This window comes from Phalacrocorax aristotelis, chromosome 5, assembly GCF_949628215.1.
Source record: "Phalacrocorax aristotelis chromosome 5, bGulAri2.1, whole genome shotgun sequence".
Lineage (NCBI taxonomy): Eukaryota > Metazoa > Chordata > Aves > Suliformes > Phalacrocoracidae > Phalacrocorax > Phalacrocorax aristotelis.
Window position 1 is genome coordinate 65,116,939 of NC_134280.1, and position 13,626 is coordinate 65,130,564.

Consider the following 13,626-nt stretch of genomic DNA (forward strand, 5'->3'; position numbering starts at 1 on the left):
AGCGAGGACGTACATAGCAATTGAAAATTGGAAAAGAACAGTCACAAAGAGTTTACGTTTTAAAGCTTTGGTTTTCCAAATCCACAAATTGAAGACTACGTTACCGAAAGGTGTACACACGTCGTAAATTTCAGATATCTGATTAATTTCATTAATATCTTTAAAATCCAGTCTAGCATCTTTTATTTTCTAGAAGTCCATTTGCCCGTCTTTCAGTCTCTGGAGCAGGGTTATTACGGACGAGATTTGGTGTGCTTCCTGGCATAATGCTATAATGTCAGCTTGAAATGTAATGCCTAAATCAAAGAATAACTTCCAAGATAAGTTTTCAGCATCTTATACAGAGATCACCCCGAGTAAAGCTAAGCAGACATGTTAGAAAAGGTTTCAACATCTTAATATCTCCTGTAAGGACAAAAATATGTCCATAATTATATTTGTGTGTTTCATAGGTTCTTGAGCAAAGAATTGGCACTTGTTTTGTTTAAAGGTTCAGAACCTTCATTGATACTGGACTATTATGATAAATTATATGAACAGTAATAGCTCTGATCTTAGAAAAGAGAAATTATTCTTTAAGTAATGTGTTCTGATTTAGGTTTCTAAACCTACAAAGGGAGAAAGATGAGACAACATATTGCTACTTTCAGCTGGTTAATTTTACATTGATCTTAAGCTATTCTGTTAACTTTCTGGGATCTACAAAAACCCTCTTAAAAGACAGTTAGAAAAAAAAACACCAAACTTTGTTCATTCTTCAGAAATATGGATTGTGTCCTGCCTACACGTTCCAAACATTCCTTCATTCCGTCAGAGCATATATGTATATTTTAAAGAAATGTACACATACATCTACAATGTTTTTCAAATTTCTAGTCAATTATATAATTATAACATCCAAAGTATTATCAGTAATATGATAATAATTTTATAACTAATATTTGGCAAAACTAATTAACTATTATAGTATTATTTTACATAAATAGTTATATCAATAATTTCTACTTTTGTAGAATGAAACGGATGAGGTCTAGAGCCTAAGAAATACTCTGGCTTCCTAGATATAACATAGAACCTTTATAAAGAGTTGTTTTGTTTTTTTTTTTTTTTTTTTCAAAAAAAAATCAAACCACCTGATTAAATTAGTGAAGAAGCCAAGACTCTTGACACTACGATCATCTTATTTTTTCAGCACCCTTGTTCTGTGTCTGTATAAGATGCTCAGTACCTATGCACTCAGAAAAAACTGTGAGCTTAAATTTAGCCTAAATACATTCTTTCTGTACTAACACAGAAAACTCAGACTCTTAAATTCCTATATGGCCATGTCAAAAGCCTTTTCATAGTCTACCTTTGTTCTTGACCAACTTTCCAGACTTGTACGGTCTCTGAACAGTCTCATAAGCTATCCTCATTCCTGCTCCGACAAGACCACTTTCTTAGCCTTAATAAAGATATAAAGTTCCCCAAGCTTACTTTGGTGGGTGATGAATGATGTACTTATTGCCAAATAAAAGGAGGATGGCCCACAGTACTTGCATTTTTCTGATCTTTTACACTGATCAATGTATGCTTGAGACTACAACGTTCAAAATATATGTGAGGCAGAGGCAATGGCTCCTTGCAGCAGTTTTTACCACAAAAGTGATGCATTTTGTTGCTAGATCTTTAAATCTTTTAAAAATGGAGTGGAGTTCCCCTTTCAGTCTGTACTAGACATTTCTACAGAAGAATAGTTCTCGTTCTTACTCAGCCTGTATTTCCTCCATCAAGACTGGGACACTGAAATGGCATTCATAGGTAGTCTTTCCACCTACGGTCTGTAAAATATGGGAGGGGGTGTTATGCTCACAGTTTGAAATTCATGTGCATTTCCATTCTTAAAATAGTGCAGTTCACAAAATACACAATAACCACAGGGCATTTATAATGAAGGAATTCATCTGGGGAATGCATGAAACAAGGTTTTTTGCATTAGGCAAAAACACTATGGAACAAACCAGTCACTATTATTCTGTTATTTGTGTCGCTGTATACCCCACCATTTGTGTATTCAACTTCACTACTGGAAACAGACTTTTCTTCTGTTTCACTTTTATTTGGTTTGCCATTAATTTTCCGCAGTGTTACTAAAGCTCATTTTGTTGCGTCTGGAGCGCGGGTATCTTTATATTGCACGGCCAAACATACTAGAATAATAGCTATTATCACGATATACCTTATAAAAAATAAAAAAGTCAACCTTTTTCAGAAAGAGGATTTAAAACAAATGGAGTAAGAATGCATTCCCTCTACTGCCTCCATATAAATTCACATTTATTATGCTGAGATACTGTAAGCGCAGAAAATGCCTCAGTAGGAAGTCAGTACCAGTGCTCTGATTCGTGAATGATACCAACCCACATTTCCCACAGCAGGTAGCCTAGTAAATGTTACAGTTCCCATCCATTAACAATACTAAGTACCCAGGTCCCTAAGCACTGTTCTAGAGATTAAAAAGGAAAGCGCAGTTCAGGTCCTCCTCCTTTCTCTTCATTTTTCTCTTTCCTCATCACCTCTGTAATGGGAATGAAGCAAGGAAACTGATACAACGAAAGCCAGATCTGACAACTCCCAACTAGTCTGGGAGCATTTTCCATTGGCAGAGCACGGAATGGTTATTGCTGTGACATTAGAGTGCAAAATAAGCTATATAATAAAAATAATTGTCAACAATCCAGAAAGTTAAAGACCTCATCGTTCAGGACTAATGATCAGCCTTCTGGTTACGCTTGGTTTTAATTATTGTCACTGAACTTGTAGGCACAGAACCCTAAATCCATTTGTAATGGTCAATGCTTTCAGCACCAGTATCGGTGTTATGACAGGTACGTGACAGGTAAAATGGTTTTCGTCTGCAATATTAGTGCCAATTCAAATGGTAAATTCTGTTTCACATTCTTGCACATTGTAAACATTAACTACTTTAAAGCACGTCACAAACTGCACCTCAGACCGATACTGCTTTTGATCACTTCAAGGGAACATTTTCTATAATTTACATGTAAGAATTTCCCGTTTCTACCACTCTTCCAAACTACGGAGCTCTCCTGAACAACAACTTTTTTGCACTGATTCAGTCACTGCTTTGCACTGATTTTTTTAAACCTGATTTATGCTTCTTTATATCACATTCTCTAGAAAGACCAGAAAACCTCACTAGGGCATCAATTATTAAAATGAACCTTGCCAAGAAATTCGGCAATTTGCTTTCCTAATTATCCTTTCTACACCATGTTCTTGTGTTAAATACCATTTCTAACGAGTACTCGGGTATTACAGTTACCTATTATGAAGACAAATATACAATCTACTTACCTGCATCTTTGGTTTTTTTTTTTAAAGCAGGAATCACCCCAGTCCCAGGGGTGATTGTCCCCAAGTGATACAGGTATCATACACTGTATTATGTACCCTCCAATGGGTTTAGAATAAATTTGACATTTTCAGAAAGCAATTTTTTAAGCGGGATGAGAATATCTTTGAAAAAAGATGTTTACCAGATGAATCACAATTTCTTTCCTGAAGGTGAAACTGCTGCTTATCAGACAAGATGCGTAAGCGCTGCTCATCTGAAGTTCCCATTTTTACGTACAAAAACGTTTTTAAGAAATCACACACATTTATATTCACCTAAAAATACTAGCCTGCTATATCAAAATGTTAATGTAAATCTAATAAAAAATAAAGCTATACATCTGTAGTTAAGAGTTAGTTGGTTTGTAAAAGGAAGAACAAGCCAAGAAAAAGATACGTAAGAATGGATGTCATCATAAAAAAAGCCTTCTGTAATACAGCTGAAGTGCAGAGGGTATAATTCTGTACTGACTATGATTCTTTGACAACCTATTTCACAGTAGGAGATTTCAGTGGTTTATAATCACAGATAATGCACAGTTTTGTAATAATGAGGTGTCAATGTGTGGAAGAAGAGGATTGCAGACCATTATTTTCTCAGACATTTTCATGGCATATGCCAAGTGCAGAGAAATGTGAGCAATGTCTATTAAAGAGGCAGTATAGCTTATTCAAGCACTTTTGGATACAGAGGACTAAGTGCTGGTTCTCAAAAGGCTGGAGCACAGAAATACTGATTCATTTTACAAACAGGAACATTAAACAAAATCTATAGGATCACAGCAAAAAGAAGGAGGAGTAGTCTGTGTTTCAGTGAGATATCAAAAATCTAATTTTAATCTCAACACTGTATTCCCATTTCCTTTGTTGCACTATAGCAATACCTGTAAAACCAATGAAACCTCAAATGCTTCCAAGGCTCTGACCCTATACCAATCTTAAACACAGACACAGTGGCTTGTTCGACCTTGTCCTTCAGTACACCTCTGCTTTCTTGACAGAGGCACAAACACTTCCAACTTGAAGCGAAGGACAATAAGAACGAGACAGACAATTCTAGAGCCACATTAAAGAGGAGAAATATGCTCCTGAGATCCCAGGGTGAAGCTCAGTCTGCGTGACCCACAATAGAAGCGTCCACTTTCCTGCAGATCATAGAACTGGTGATCTTAATCTACATGAGCACTAATATCCCTGTGTGCTGCTATTAATTAATACAGTGCTTTGTTTCCAGAGGTAATAATTTTTGGGAATGAAGGTTTCTTCTTATCAGTTATTAAGGAGCCAACAATCACAACAATGTAAGATCTGGTTTTATAGTTATATTCTGCTTTCTGAAATTATATTTAAATTTTAGTTACATATGGAAATATTACTAATTTTTGGCTTCAGCCTCTGTACTAATAGTGAATATCAACAGCTGCAGTCTAAAAATTACAAACTGGCTATGTGAGTTAGCAATTCCTATTTACATTTCAGGAAAGAGATTTGGAATTTGAGGAAGACATTAAAGCGTCCTTCGGTCATTCTTCTGTAAAACTTCCTTTTTATTTGAAATCACAGATTTCTTCTAGATCTATTGGACACATGAGCAAAATGCAACCCTAGAGATGAAAGTTATCAGGACAGTTGTTACCACTGTAGATCTTGGCTGTATTGAAATGCTTGAATCTAAGGAATCAAAACACTTTTCATAATTTTTTTTCCTCATGATTTCTCCTAAACTGCCCTTCCCATCTTGCATGACTGGAATATTCCCTATGCCCTATTATCAATTCTACAGATCGCTTCTGGCAAGTTTGATTTGGGTGTCCCAGACTATTTTACATTTTTATATCAGCCTTTTTCGCTAAAAGAAATAAAAACCACAATAAGCAAAAACTGTCTTACTCTTTAGTGCTATATTACCACAAACTCACTATCAGCACCTGACAGGTAAATAATCCTATGAATTAACAGCCTCACTTTTTCTAGATGTAAATCCATCTTCCTTGTAGGTTTGTTATGCAGACATGGTCTATCTGGCAAGTGATAGGCATAATTTTGTTCCTCAGCAAAAAAAGTAGCTGCTTCCCAACTTTAAAAGTTTATTGACATCAGAAACAGATGTAGAATTATCCTTGAAGTCGATCCTAATCTTTCAACGAATTGTAAACTCTCCTTAGTTCCAGATGGATGCTCTTACAGGACAAACTTTCAAAGACATTTAACAAAGAAAACCAAGAGAGAAACCGTACCTTGGTGCTTGTCACTTGAAATGGAACTTTTGAGCCCTTTGTAACTGGGGATATCAGCTTCTCAGCTGGTTTCGAAGGGATTAGATTTGTAGCAGGAGGCCGGCTGTGCAGAACGGAAGACAGGCAAAGCTGCACGGTTTCCTTCAGAGCTTTCAGCTGCGACTCCTGGGGAAAATAAGAAATCATCAGTTCTGTAAGATGTGTTATGAACAGAATTGCTTGCTTCCTCTCTCTGCATCAAACCAAACATTTATGCAGAGCTGCTGTTTTTTCTTATTAATGGAAGAAATTAAGGCCATTACAGAGACACAGACTTTGCTGTTTATAATGTTCAGAATAATTAGTGTATTTCCACAGGTTATAAATATTGATTTTAAACCAACAGAAAGATGACTTCCCTCATGAACATACCTGTGTATATTATGCTGCTGCACTGTATAGTAAATAAACCATAGATCTTTCTGTCTGTTAAGAATATGATTTTCCGGATCCATTACTGTCCATCAAGCTAAATAAAACTTTTAAGCAGTGAAGTGCTGCAACTCGTGTTAGAACATGGACATGTGACTCACAGAAATGGATGTGTTAATGAAAATAACAGCCTGTCAGTGAAATAAGCTGAGACAGTAAGAACAGTGAGATAACTTATGGCACTGAGGAAATCTCATTTTAAATCTTCGCTCCATCACAGCAAGTCACTTAGACTCAAATGTTAGATATTGAGGGAACTTCCTTATCTTAATTTCAGGTTGAGTTAGGCAGTGTTTGGCCTCCAAAAAAAAAAAAAAAAAAGCAAAAACAAACTTGTTCTTATTCTTTAAGAATGTGCCTATAAATACAGGCTACATCAGCACTATTTTGACCGTCAAAGTTGGGTTTTTTTGTTTGTTGGTTTGGGTTTTTTTTTGAAGATACATAAATCAAGGATTGTGTGAAAAAGTTGATGGAAAAATATATGTATATGCAACATGTTACACACTACATACTACATATACGAAATATTATCTATACAATATAAAAACATTTCAGTTATATGGATCCCAAGCAATGGCATTCAGTATACACCACCTTATTTTAGTTTATTTGTGGAATAAGTGTTTTTTAGAACCCAACAAATACTCCATGTTTTACATCAGATAACAAACTTGCACTGAACTGGAACCTGGGAATGTATCTCATAACTGGGAAATCTGAGTGATTCTTTAAAAATAAACAGACAGAACCAGTTTAGCAGGCTACATTTCAATGGTAGGATCAAAGACAACCATAAAAAGACTATTAATGCACAACACAAATAGGAAAATCAAAGAAATAGGAGATGGAATGGAGTTTGTTTGGTTTGCAAACAGACAAAATTAAATGTCTTTCCCTTAAGATGTGTGCAGTGAGGAGGAATGCTAGATTGTCATCAGAGAGGACAGTACTTCGTATGAATTACTACTTATTAAAATGTATGAACCTCAAGTCAGACTAATACGTCTCTGACCTAATGGCAGTGTAAAAGGGGAAGGATTCCTTTATCCATCTGACTTGGGGATCTTTTAATTTCTAAATGACAACAGAAGATCTTAGCATACTTCTTTTTGTGTGATGTGTCTTTTGCCCTACCTTTTCAATAAGTGACTGAACAGTGAACATAAATCACTATTTGACATAGTCAAAATAAGCTCAGACACCAAACCGGCAGAGGTAGCATGCTGTCTAATTGTGCTTGAACATACGGACTCAGCCATTATAGCACTATATGACCCACGGGGTCCCTGCAAATCACACTGCTGTGAAACCACACTCCTCCCACCCAGAAATCCCTCTGGAAAATTTATTGTCCTCATCTCCTGCCCCTGCCATCCAGCGCTTGTTCTGCCTTGCCTACAGCCAGACATTTTGCCATTCCAAAAGTAAAAGCAGAATATTTTGTCTTCGTCCCGTGGGTAGCAAAATTCAGTTTTGACTTTCCTGATAGGAGATCTATAAATGGGCAGGAAGAGAGTACAACCTAAGGAAACACTATCGGAACCAAGGATTTCATTTGACAAAGTTCTCTATAATCTTGCGTAGATGTGATTGTGGTCAAAGCAGGCTGTGTGCCAGTCAAAATATTACCAGCATATGAGGCATGTCTTCCGACTTCCCAGATCTGTTTATACTCTTGTCATGTGGTTGGATTCAGTACAGAACAATCTGGGCTGTGGTAATGCAAAAATTCTCAGTCTTTCAAGGGTCCATCATGGGAACTAGAAAAGTGCTGTAGTGTAAATAGACTTATGAGAGACACTAAGTCCACTGTCAGCATGAACTAATATTTAATAGAAAAGTCTGATACCCTCCCAAAAGAGAAATACATTTTAATACCTATTTATAGGCACAGTCTGAGATTCAGTCACTCAATTATTCATTTCAAGTACAGCTCACGTTCCAAAAATGTGTATTGCTTTACACATTGCTTCCATTCCTTTAGCTGAAACTATGTGCGCTAACGTTGTCAAGACAGTTAAGGCCAAGTCTTCACTGAAGACATGGATGGACTATAGGCCATCTCTAACCCTTTTAAGTTCATAGTTCGCACAGAAAAGCTCCTAACCAGGGGAAAAATGTACCTGCAACTTAAATGGGTTTATCACTCTGCAGTTAGAACTAGTCAAACACAGGTATTTCTAGTCTCATACGACTGTCTCACAATTCTCACTGCTATGAACTTTGCCTTTTTCCTTCACCTGCGCTGCGTTTTTAACGCCTGCTTGCAATTTCCACGGCACTTTTGCAGCATGTAAGCAACGATGCCATCCAAAGGCTCTCAATGGTAACTTGCAAGAAGATGACACCAGGCTTCTGGTAAGCCTGCAGAACCATAAATGAACCCTAAATTAAAATTCTATAATATTTAATAGGAAAGAAACAGAGGGTCAGGGAAATCAGTTGGGTGTGCTGCAAATCCTCTTTTAATTTGCAGACCAAATCCCTTAATAGCATTCTCATTAAAAGTTCCCTATCTCAAATGTTCTTTGCTTTCTCCTTCACTGCTGTCTGCACTATAATGAATAATTGCATTTAGAAGATATGTGCTGCAACAGTTGCTCTCTTGCCACTGCCACAGGCAGTATGCTAGCACTAGTGAGAGACCACATCTCAGTGTTATACATGCAAAGGGGGGAACATGCTTAATTTTTCAATTAATATGTGGAGCCACTCAGTCCAGTGTACTAACAAGAAACATGTGGTATATCACAAGAAGCAGACACAGGTTTGGATAATGCTATTGTGAGCATTGCTTATATAGATGACGTTTTGCAGTGCTGGATGCAAATCCTCAGTCAAAAGGATGATTTCTGTGATTACAATATTGAAGATTAAATAAAAATGCTTCGGTGCAAGGGACATACTCTTTTTTTTTGATGTCTAATTGAATCTGAAAATACTAGAACACCAAACCAAAAAAGTAGTCTTTGACAGCATATTAAAGCCTCTCCTTTCTGATAAACTGCTTCTCTATCACACAGTGTTTTCTTCTCAGCTACCTTAAATCTAGAAGAAAGTTCCCCTATTGCACAGGTGACTGGTGTGAACGTGTCCTGCTTTGTCCCCTTCCTGGGACTCCCCACAGCTCCCCTGTCCTGAGTGGGCACCTCTGCCCACAGAAGTTAGCTCCGTCACATCAGTCCTACCCTAACAAGCGACTGACACATTTCCATGCTGCACCCTACTTGGAACTACGACTAAACCTCAGCTCAGGATGGTATCGTTACAGGCATATTCCCATTAGTGTACTTTTGCACATAAAGAATTGTAGCGTTTGGCTTTCTGTGGGTTTTTGAGATGTTTCTTTCTAATTTGATTGCCCTTCTCTTAAATGACTTTGCAGCTGTACTTAACTTCATGCATCACAATTAGTTCCACTGACTTCAGTGGCGTTACACCCAGGTACATGCAATTAAGTATGCACCTAAATCTTTTCAAGACTTTAATTTGTTTCTGTCAAATTACACTGAAACATTCACAGCTGATAGAGATACACATGCTTACATTATGTTACACTTCTTACTTTGTCAAGGGCTGCCTTTTCCAATTCATCTTTTGCAACTGCTAGTTTTTGCTCCAGATCTGTTAGCTGTTGTGCCTGTGGGAATAAAGAAGAAAAAAGCTGATGCAAACTACAATGCATTTTTTTCCCATAATTTATCATGCAGTGCCTGTGAGAGAGGAAAGGATATAATTTTTACCAGTAATATACATGAATTGGGTCAGAATTGCTTGCAAAAAGACCAGGCCTCAAGGGATTGCTTTTTTCCTGAGAAAAAGTGTATTTTTATGTGGGAACTGAGCTCAAATCTGCTCCATTTATGTGAATGCAAGTTTACTCTAATTTCAATGTCAGTAGCAAAAGTAATTCCATACTATAAAATATTTAGAATTATACAACAATATCCTTCTGGAAAATTCAAAGTATTCAAACAGTTTTTATTATTTTGTTCATTCATCTGACCTCTGTTTGTAATTTGAAACACTACTTTGTAGTTCTAAACACTGAGATGCTGACAATAAGGTAACATGCCATAAACAGAGAAATCAGAAAACACCCAAACGTTCATGCATGTAGACACATTATGAAATGCTACTCTCTGCTGGTGTACAAGGGGTTAACTCCAGATTTATTTCACCACCTCCTTCCCTGGAGATATGAGAGGAAAATTCCCAAGAATAGCTAGTTATGCAACTACATAGTGCGAAGGCATTTTGGGAGATTTGCATCTGAAGTCAGGGTCAGGCAAGCAGTCTGCTCCCTATGTGGAAGCAGTGCTGGCGTTTTATATGACATAACGTTATTCTCCTGTAGAGGCCTTCAGGAGGAGATCTGGCTTTTTTACGATGTATATGCAATGTATTGAGTGCTGGGGTTCAGGAGATGCTTTTAAATCCTCAGCAAATAAAGACAATGATTTTTCTCTCCCCTTGCCTAGGAGCCAGACACACTCACAGACTGCTCGCTTTAGGGAAATCTATTGTCTGCAAAAACTTTCCATTTTAGGGAAGCAGGAGCTCCCAGATCCCAGCAGTTCTCAGCCCTGTCATTAACAGCCCATTACCATGCAATCAAAAGCAATAAGGTACAGTTTTCTTTTACCATTGTATTTGCAAAAATTGCCCAGTAGTTTTCCTTGTTTATGAAAGGAACCATAGAGAACGACACTGGACTAACCAGTTGTTCTTTCTCTCTGAGATTCTGATTAGGTCATGTACATTTTGTGCATACAGAATAATTGGATCAAGTTCTTATTTCTCATTTAAAGAGCAACACATTTTCATTTTGACCAAATATTTGCAAGCACCCTTCCCCTCAGCAGCACCCCATGCTTACCAGGTTTCAGGAGTTCATCCCAGCCAGATATTATTTTCCTGCCAGACTTTTCAAGACTCTGCTGACCATAGCATACCTTAATGTATAGCTACACAACCTAAATGCTGTTTAGCATAAACCCCACAAAACTTGGTTAACTTGGTCTCTGTGTTGGGGCAATGACAGTACTTCCAGCACATTTCAAAGGTGACATGTATTATCTTAGGCAAGCCTGTGGTCCTCAGCAGATACCTCAAGTCATATTTATTATTTATTAGCATTAGGCATAGGCTGTACTGGCTGATAAAATGACAAAAGCCTGGCATTTTCAGTTCTGTGCTCATGTAAAGACCTACTTAGTCGCATTTAAAAACAGGATTAGGCGTTTATCTGCAGATTTATCAGAGCAGCCACACAGTTTCATTAGTCAAAACCATGCACGATTAGACAATCTGGCTTCAAAACAGAAGTCAACTGCTTCCTCAGAGGCGGGGAAGGCTCTTGTGAACGCAGTCCCCAATTTCCACTGCATCCCATTTCTTACACCTGATACCAGTCACTATCACACACAGATCAGACCAATGGTTTGGTTTCTCAGTCTGGCAACAGAGCATGCAGAAAGCAGCCTTCCACTTCATCAGAACTTGCAAAATTTAACCATCCTTATTATTGGCTCATTAGAGAAAAAAACATTACCATATAAGACTTTGTCTACTGTTCCATAACATTTGCATTTGTTACTAAATATGGTACATAATATCACTCGCAATCAACATGGTCCCAGTCAACATTTGAAAGACTGAACATTAAGCCTGGCTCTGTCAGGTACAGAGACAGTTCTCATTAGATACTAGAATTACTAGACCAAGTAATTTCTCTCATCATTAACATTTTAATTATTGCTTCTTATTAATATAATTTTACATTATAGTTATAGGAATTAATACGTTTTCAATTAATGAGGAGGAAGATTTGAAAAACAGGACATATAATTAAATCATCTGAATTGGCATTAAAAACGAAACTATACAAAGTAACGTTTAGGTGATAAATGAGGGCCGGGATAGCGTCTCAGATGGTGTGCATTGCTAAGGGATCAGAACCACATGGAAGATGATGGATTGCCACACGGTGTGGGCCAGAGAACCAGGCAACTTCTCCGTTCAGCACCATCTCTGTTACAGTTGAGTCAGTGGAATACCAGACCTAAAGTTATGAAGTTCAGGATGTCTGGTTTCCCTCAACGCATGCATTATGTAGGCATCTGCAAATCTGGGTAGTTGATAGAAAGCAGGTAATGGTGGCTACAGGTGACTGCTGCTTTCTTCCTTGCAGGGGAATGTCTGGTGCTAAATAATTTTAGTCAATGAAACTCAGGTTGGAGGAAAAGCGTTTACTTTCTTTAATTGCTACCATTAGAAAGAGTTAATATATTGTAATAACATTGCTCACATAAACTGAAGGTATTTTCCTCGATGGCAAAAAAGTATTCTTCCACAGGACAGGATCATATGTACTAATAAAATCTTTCTGAATGCATCACTTATCAAGACAGTCTTATTTTTGGTAATTTTGTCATATTTTGATAGACTAAATTTTTCTGCAACTTTCACGTGTATTTATTTTACTTCACAGATTACTGAGCCAAGAGGCCAGTGATATCAATCCAACGGACGTAAAGTGAGACTAAAATCCTGTCATTAAAAATGAATTTTTGTGGAACCACTCACTTGAAAGTAGTGATATTTATTTACGTCTAAGTCCCAAAACTGTAGAATAATCAATTTTTTTCCTGAAAATTTTTGTCTGTCACGGCTGAATTAATATTGCAATAGTTTCACTGCTGTTCAAATTTAGAAGTTTTTAAGGGAGCTTAATTCAATTACTGTAGCTTGGATACAGAATAAAGAAAAAGGACAAAATACCAGTAGGACTACACAGGCCATTTCTGATAACGACGAAAGTGCCTTTAAAAAGCATGGAAAAAATTAGAAGTATTAAGTTTCTCTCAGGCATTCCTGTAGAATCAGGTCTTATAGAGGAAACAGTGAGATAAATCATTTTTTCATCCTCTGATAGAGTGCACTGAGCAATTACTGTCAGTGAGTACACTTTTCTAGCTCACTTAAATCAATGTACTTACCTTTACTCATTGTGAATTTCATTACACAAAATGCCCATATTTAAATTCTTCCAGGCATAAATATAAAAAGCAAAAGGATTGGTCTGATTTCAAGTAGACAGAAAGAAATCCAAATTGACATAGAATGTTTTTATAATGAGTAATTCAGACCAGAAAGAATTTCTGCATGTAAATAAAGTGAAGGCAATGCCTACTTGTCTTTGGGATGATGGCTTTGAATGTCAAGAATTTGTAAACATCATAGCAATAAAATATATTTAGTTGAGTTGTTCATGTTCCTCAAAGTCACACAAAAGCAACAAAACAGGGTGGGCAAGGCAGAAGTTTTGTAATCTGAAAAACAGTGGCTAGAAGCTTCTCACTTCCTTAGTCACATTAGAAGAAAAAAAACCCCATTCACTAGTGGTCTTTTATGTACCTTTGGAGAAGTTATAAATTTTGTTAATCCTTTCAATGACCTTTCTTGGGACAAACATACTGACATAAATACAATGAAAAAATTACTGCTGGATTACATA

At 37.0% G+C, this 13,626-nt stretch overlaps 1 protein-coding gene across 1 annotated transcript in view; it reads right to left on the reverse strand.

The window, feature by feature from the left end:
• The window catches only part of LUZP2 (leucine zipper protein 2), a 200,217-nt gene that overhangs the window by 36,273 nt on the left and 150,318 nt on the right, over positions 1 to 13,626 (reverse strand). Inside the window, exons 8-9 of the mRNA XM_075094953.1 lie at positions 9,673 to 9,747; positions 5,634 to 5,798 (exon numbers count right to left, since the gene is read on the reverse strand). Of these exons, the coding sequence (XP_074951054.1) occupies positions 5,634 to 5,798; positions 9,673 to 9,747 (240 nt within the window). The remainder of the gene's footprint in view (positions 1 to 5,633; positions 5,799 to 9,672; positions 9,748 to 13,626) is intronic.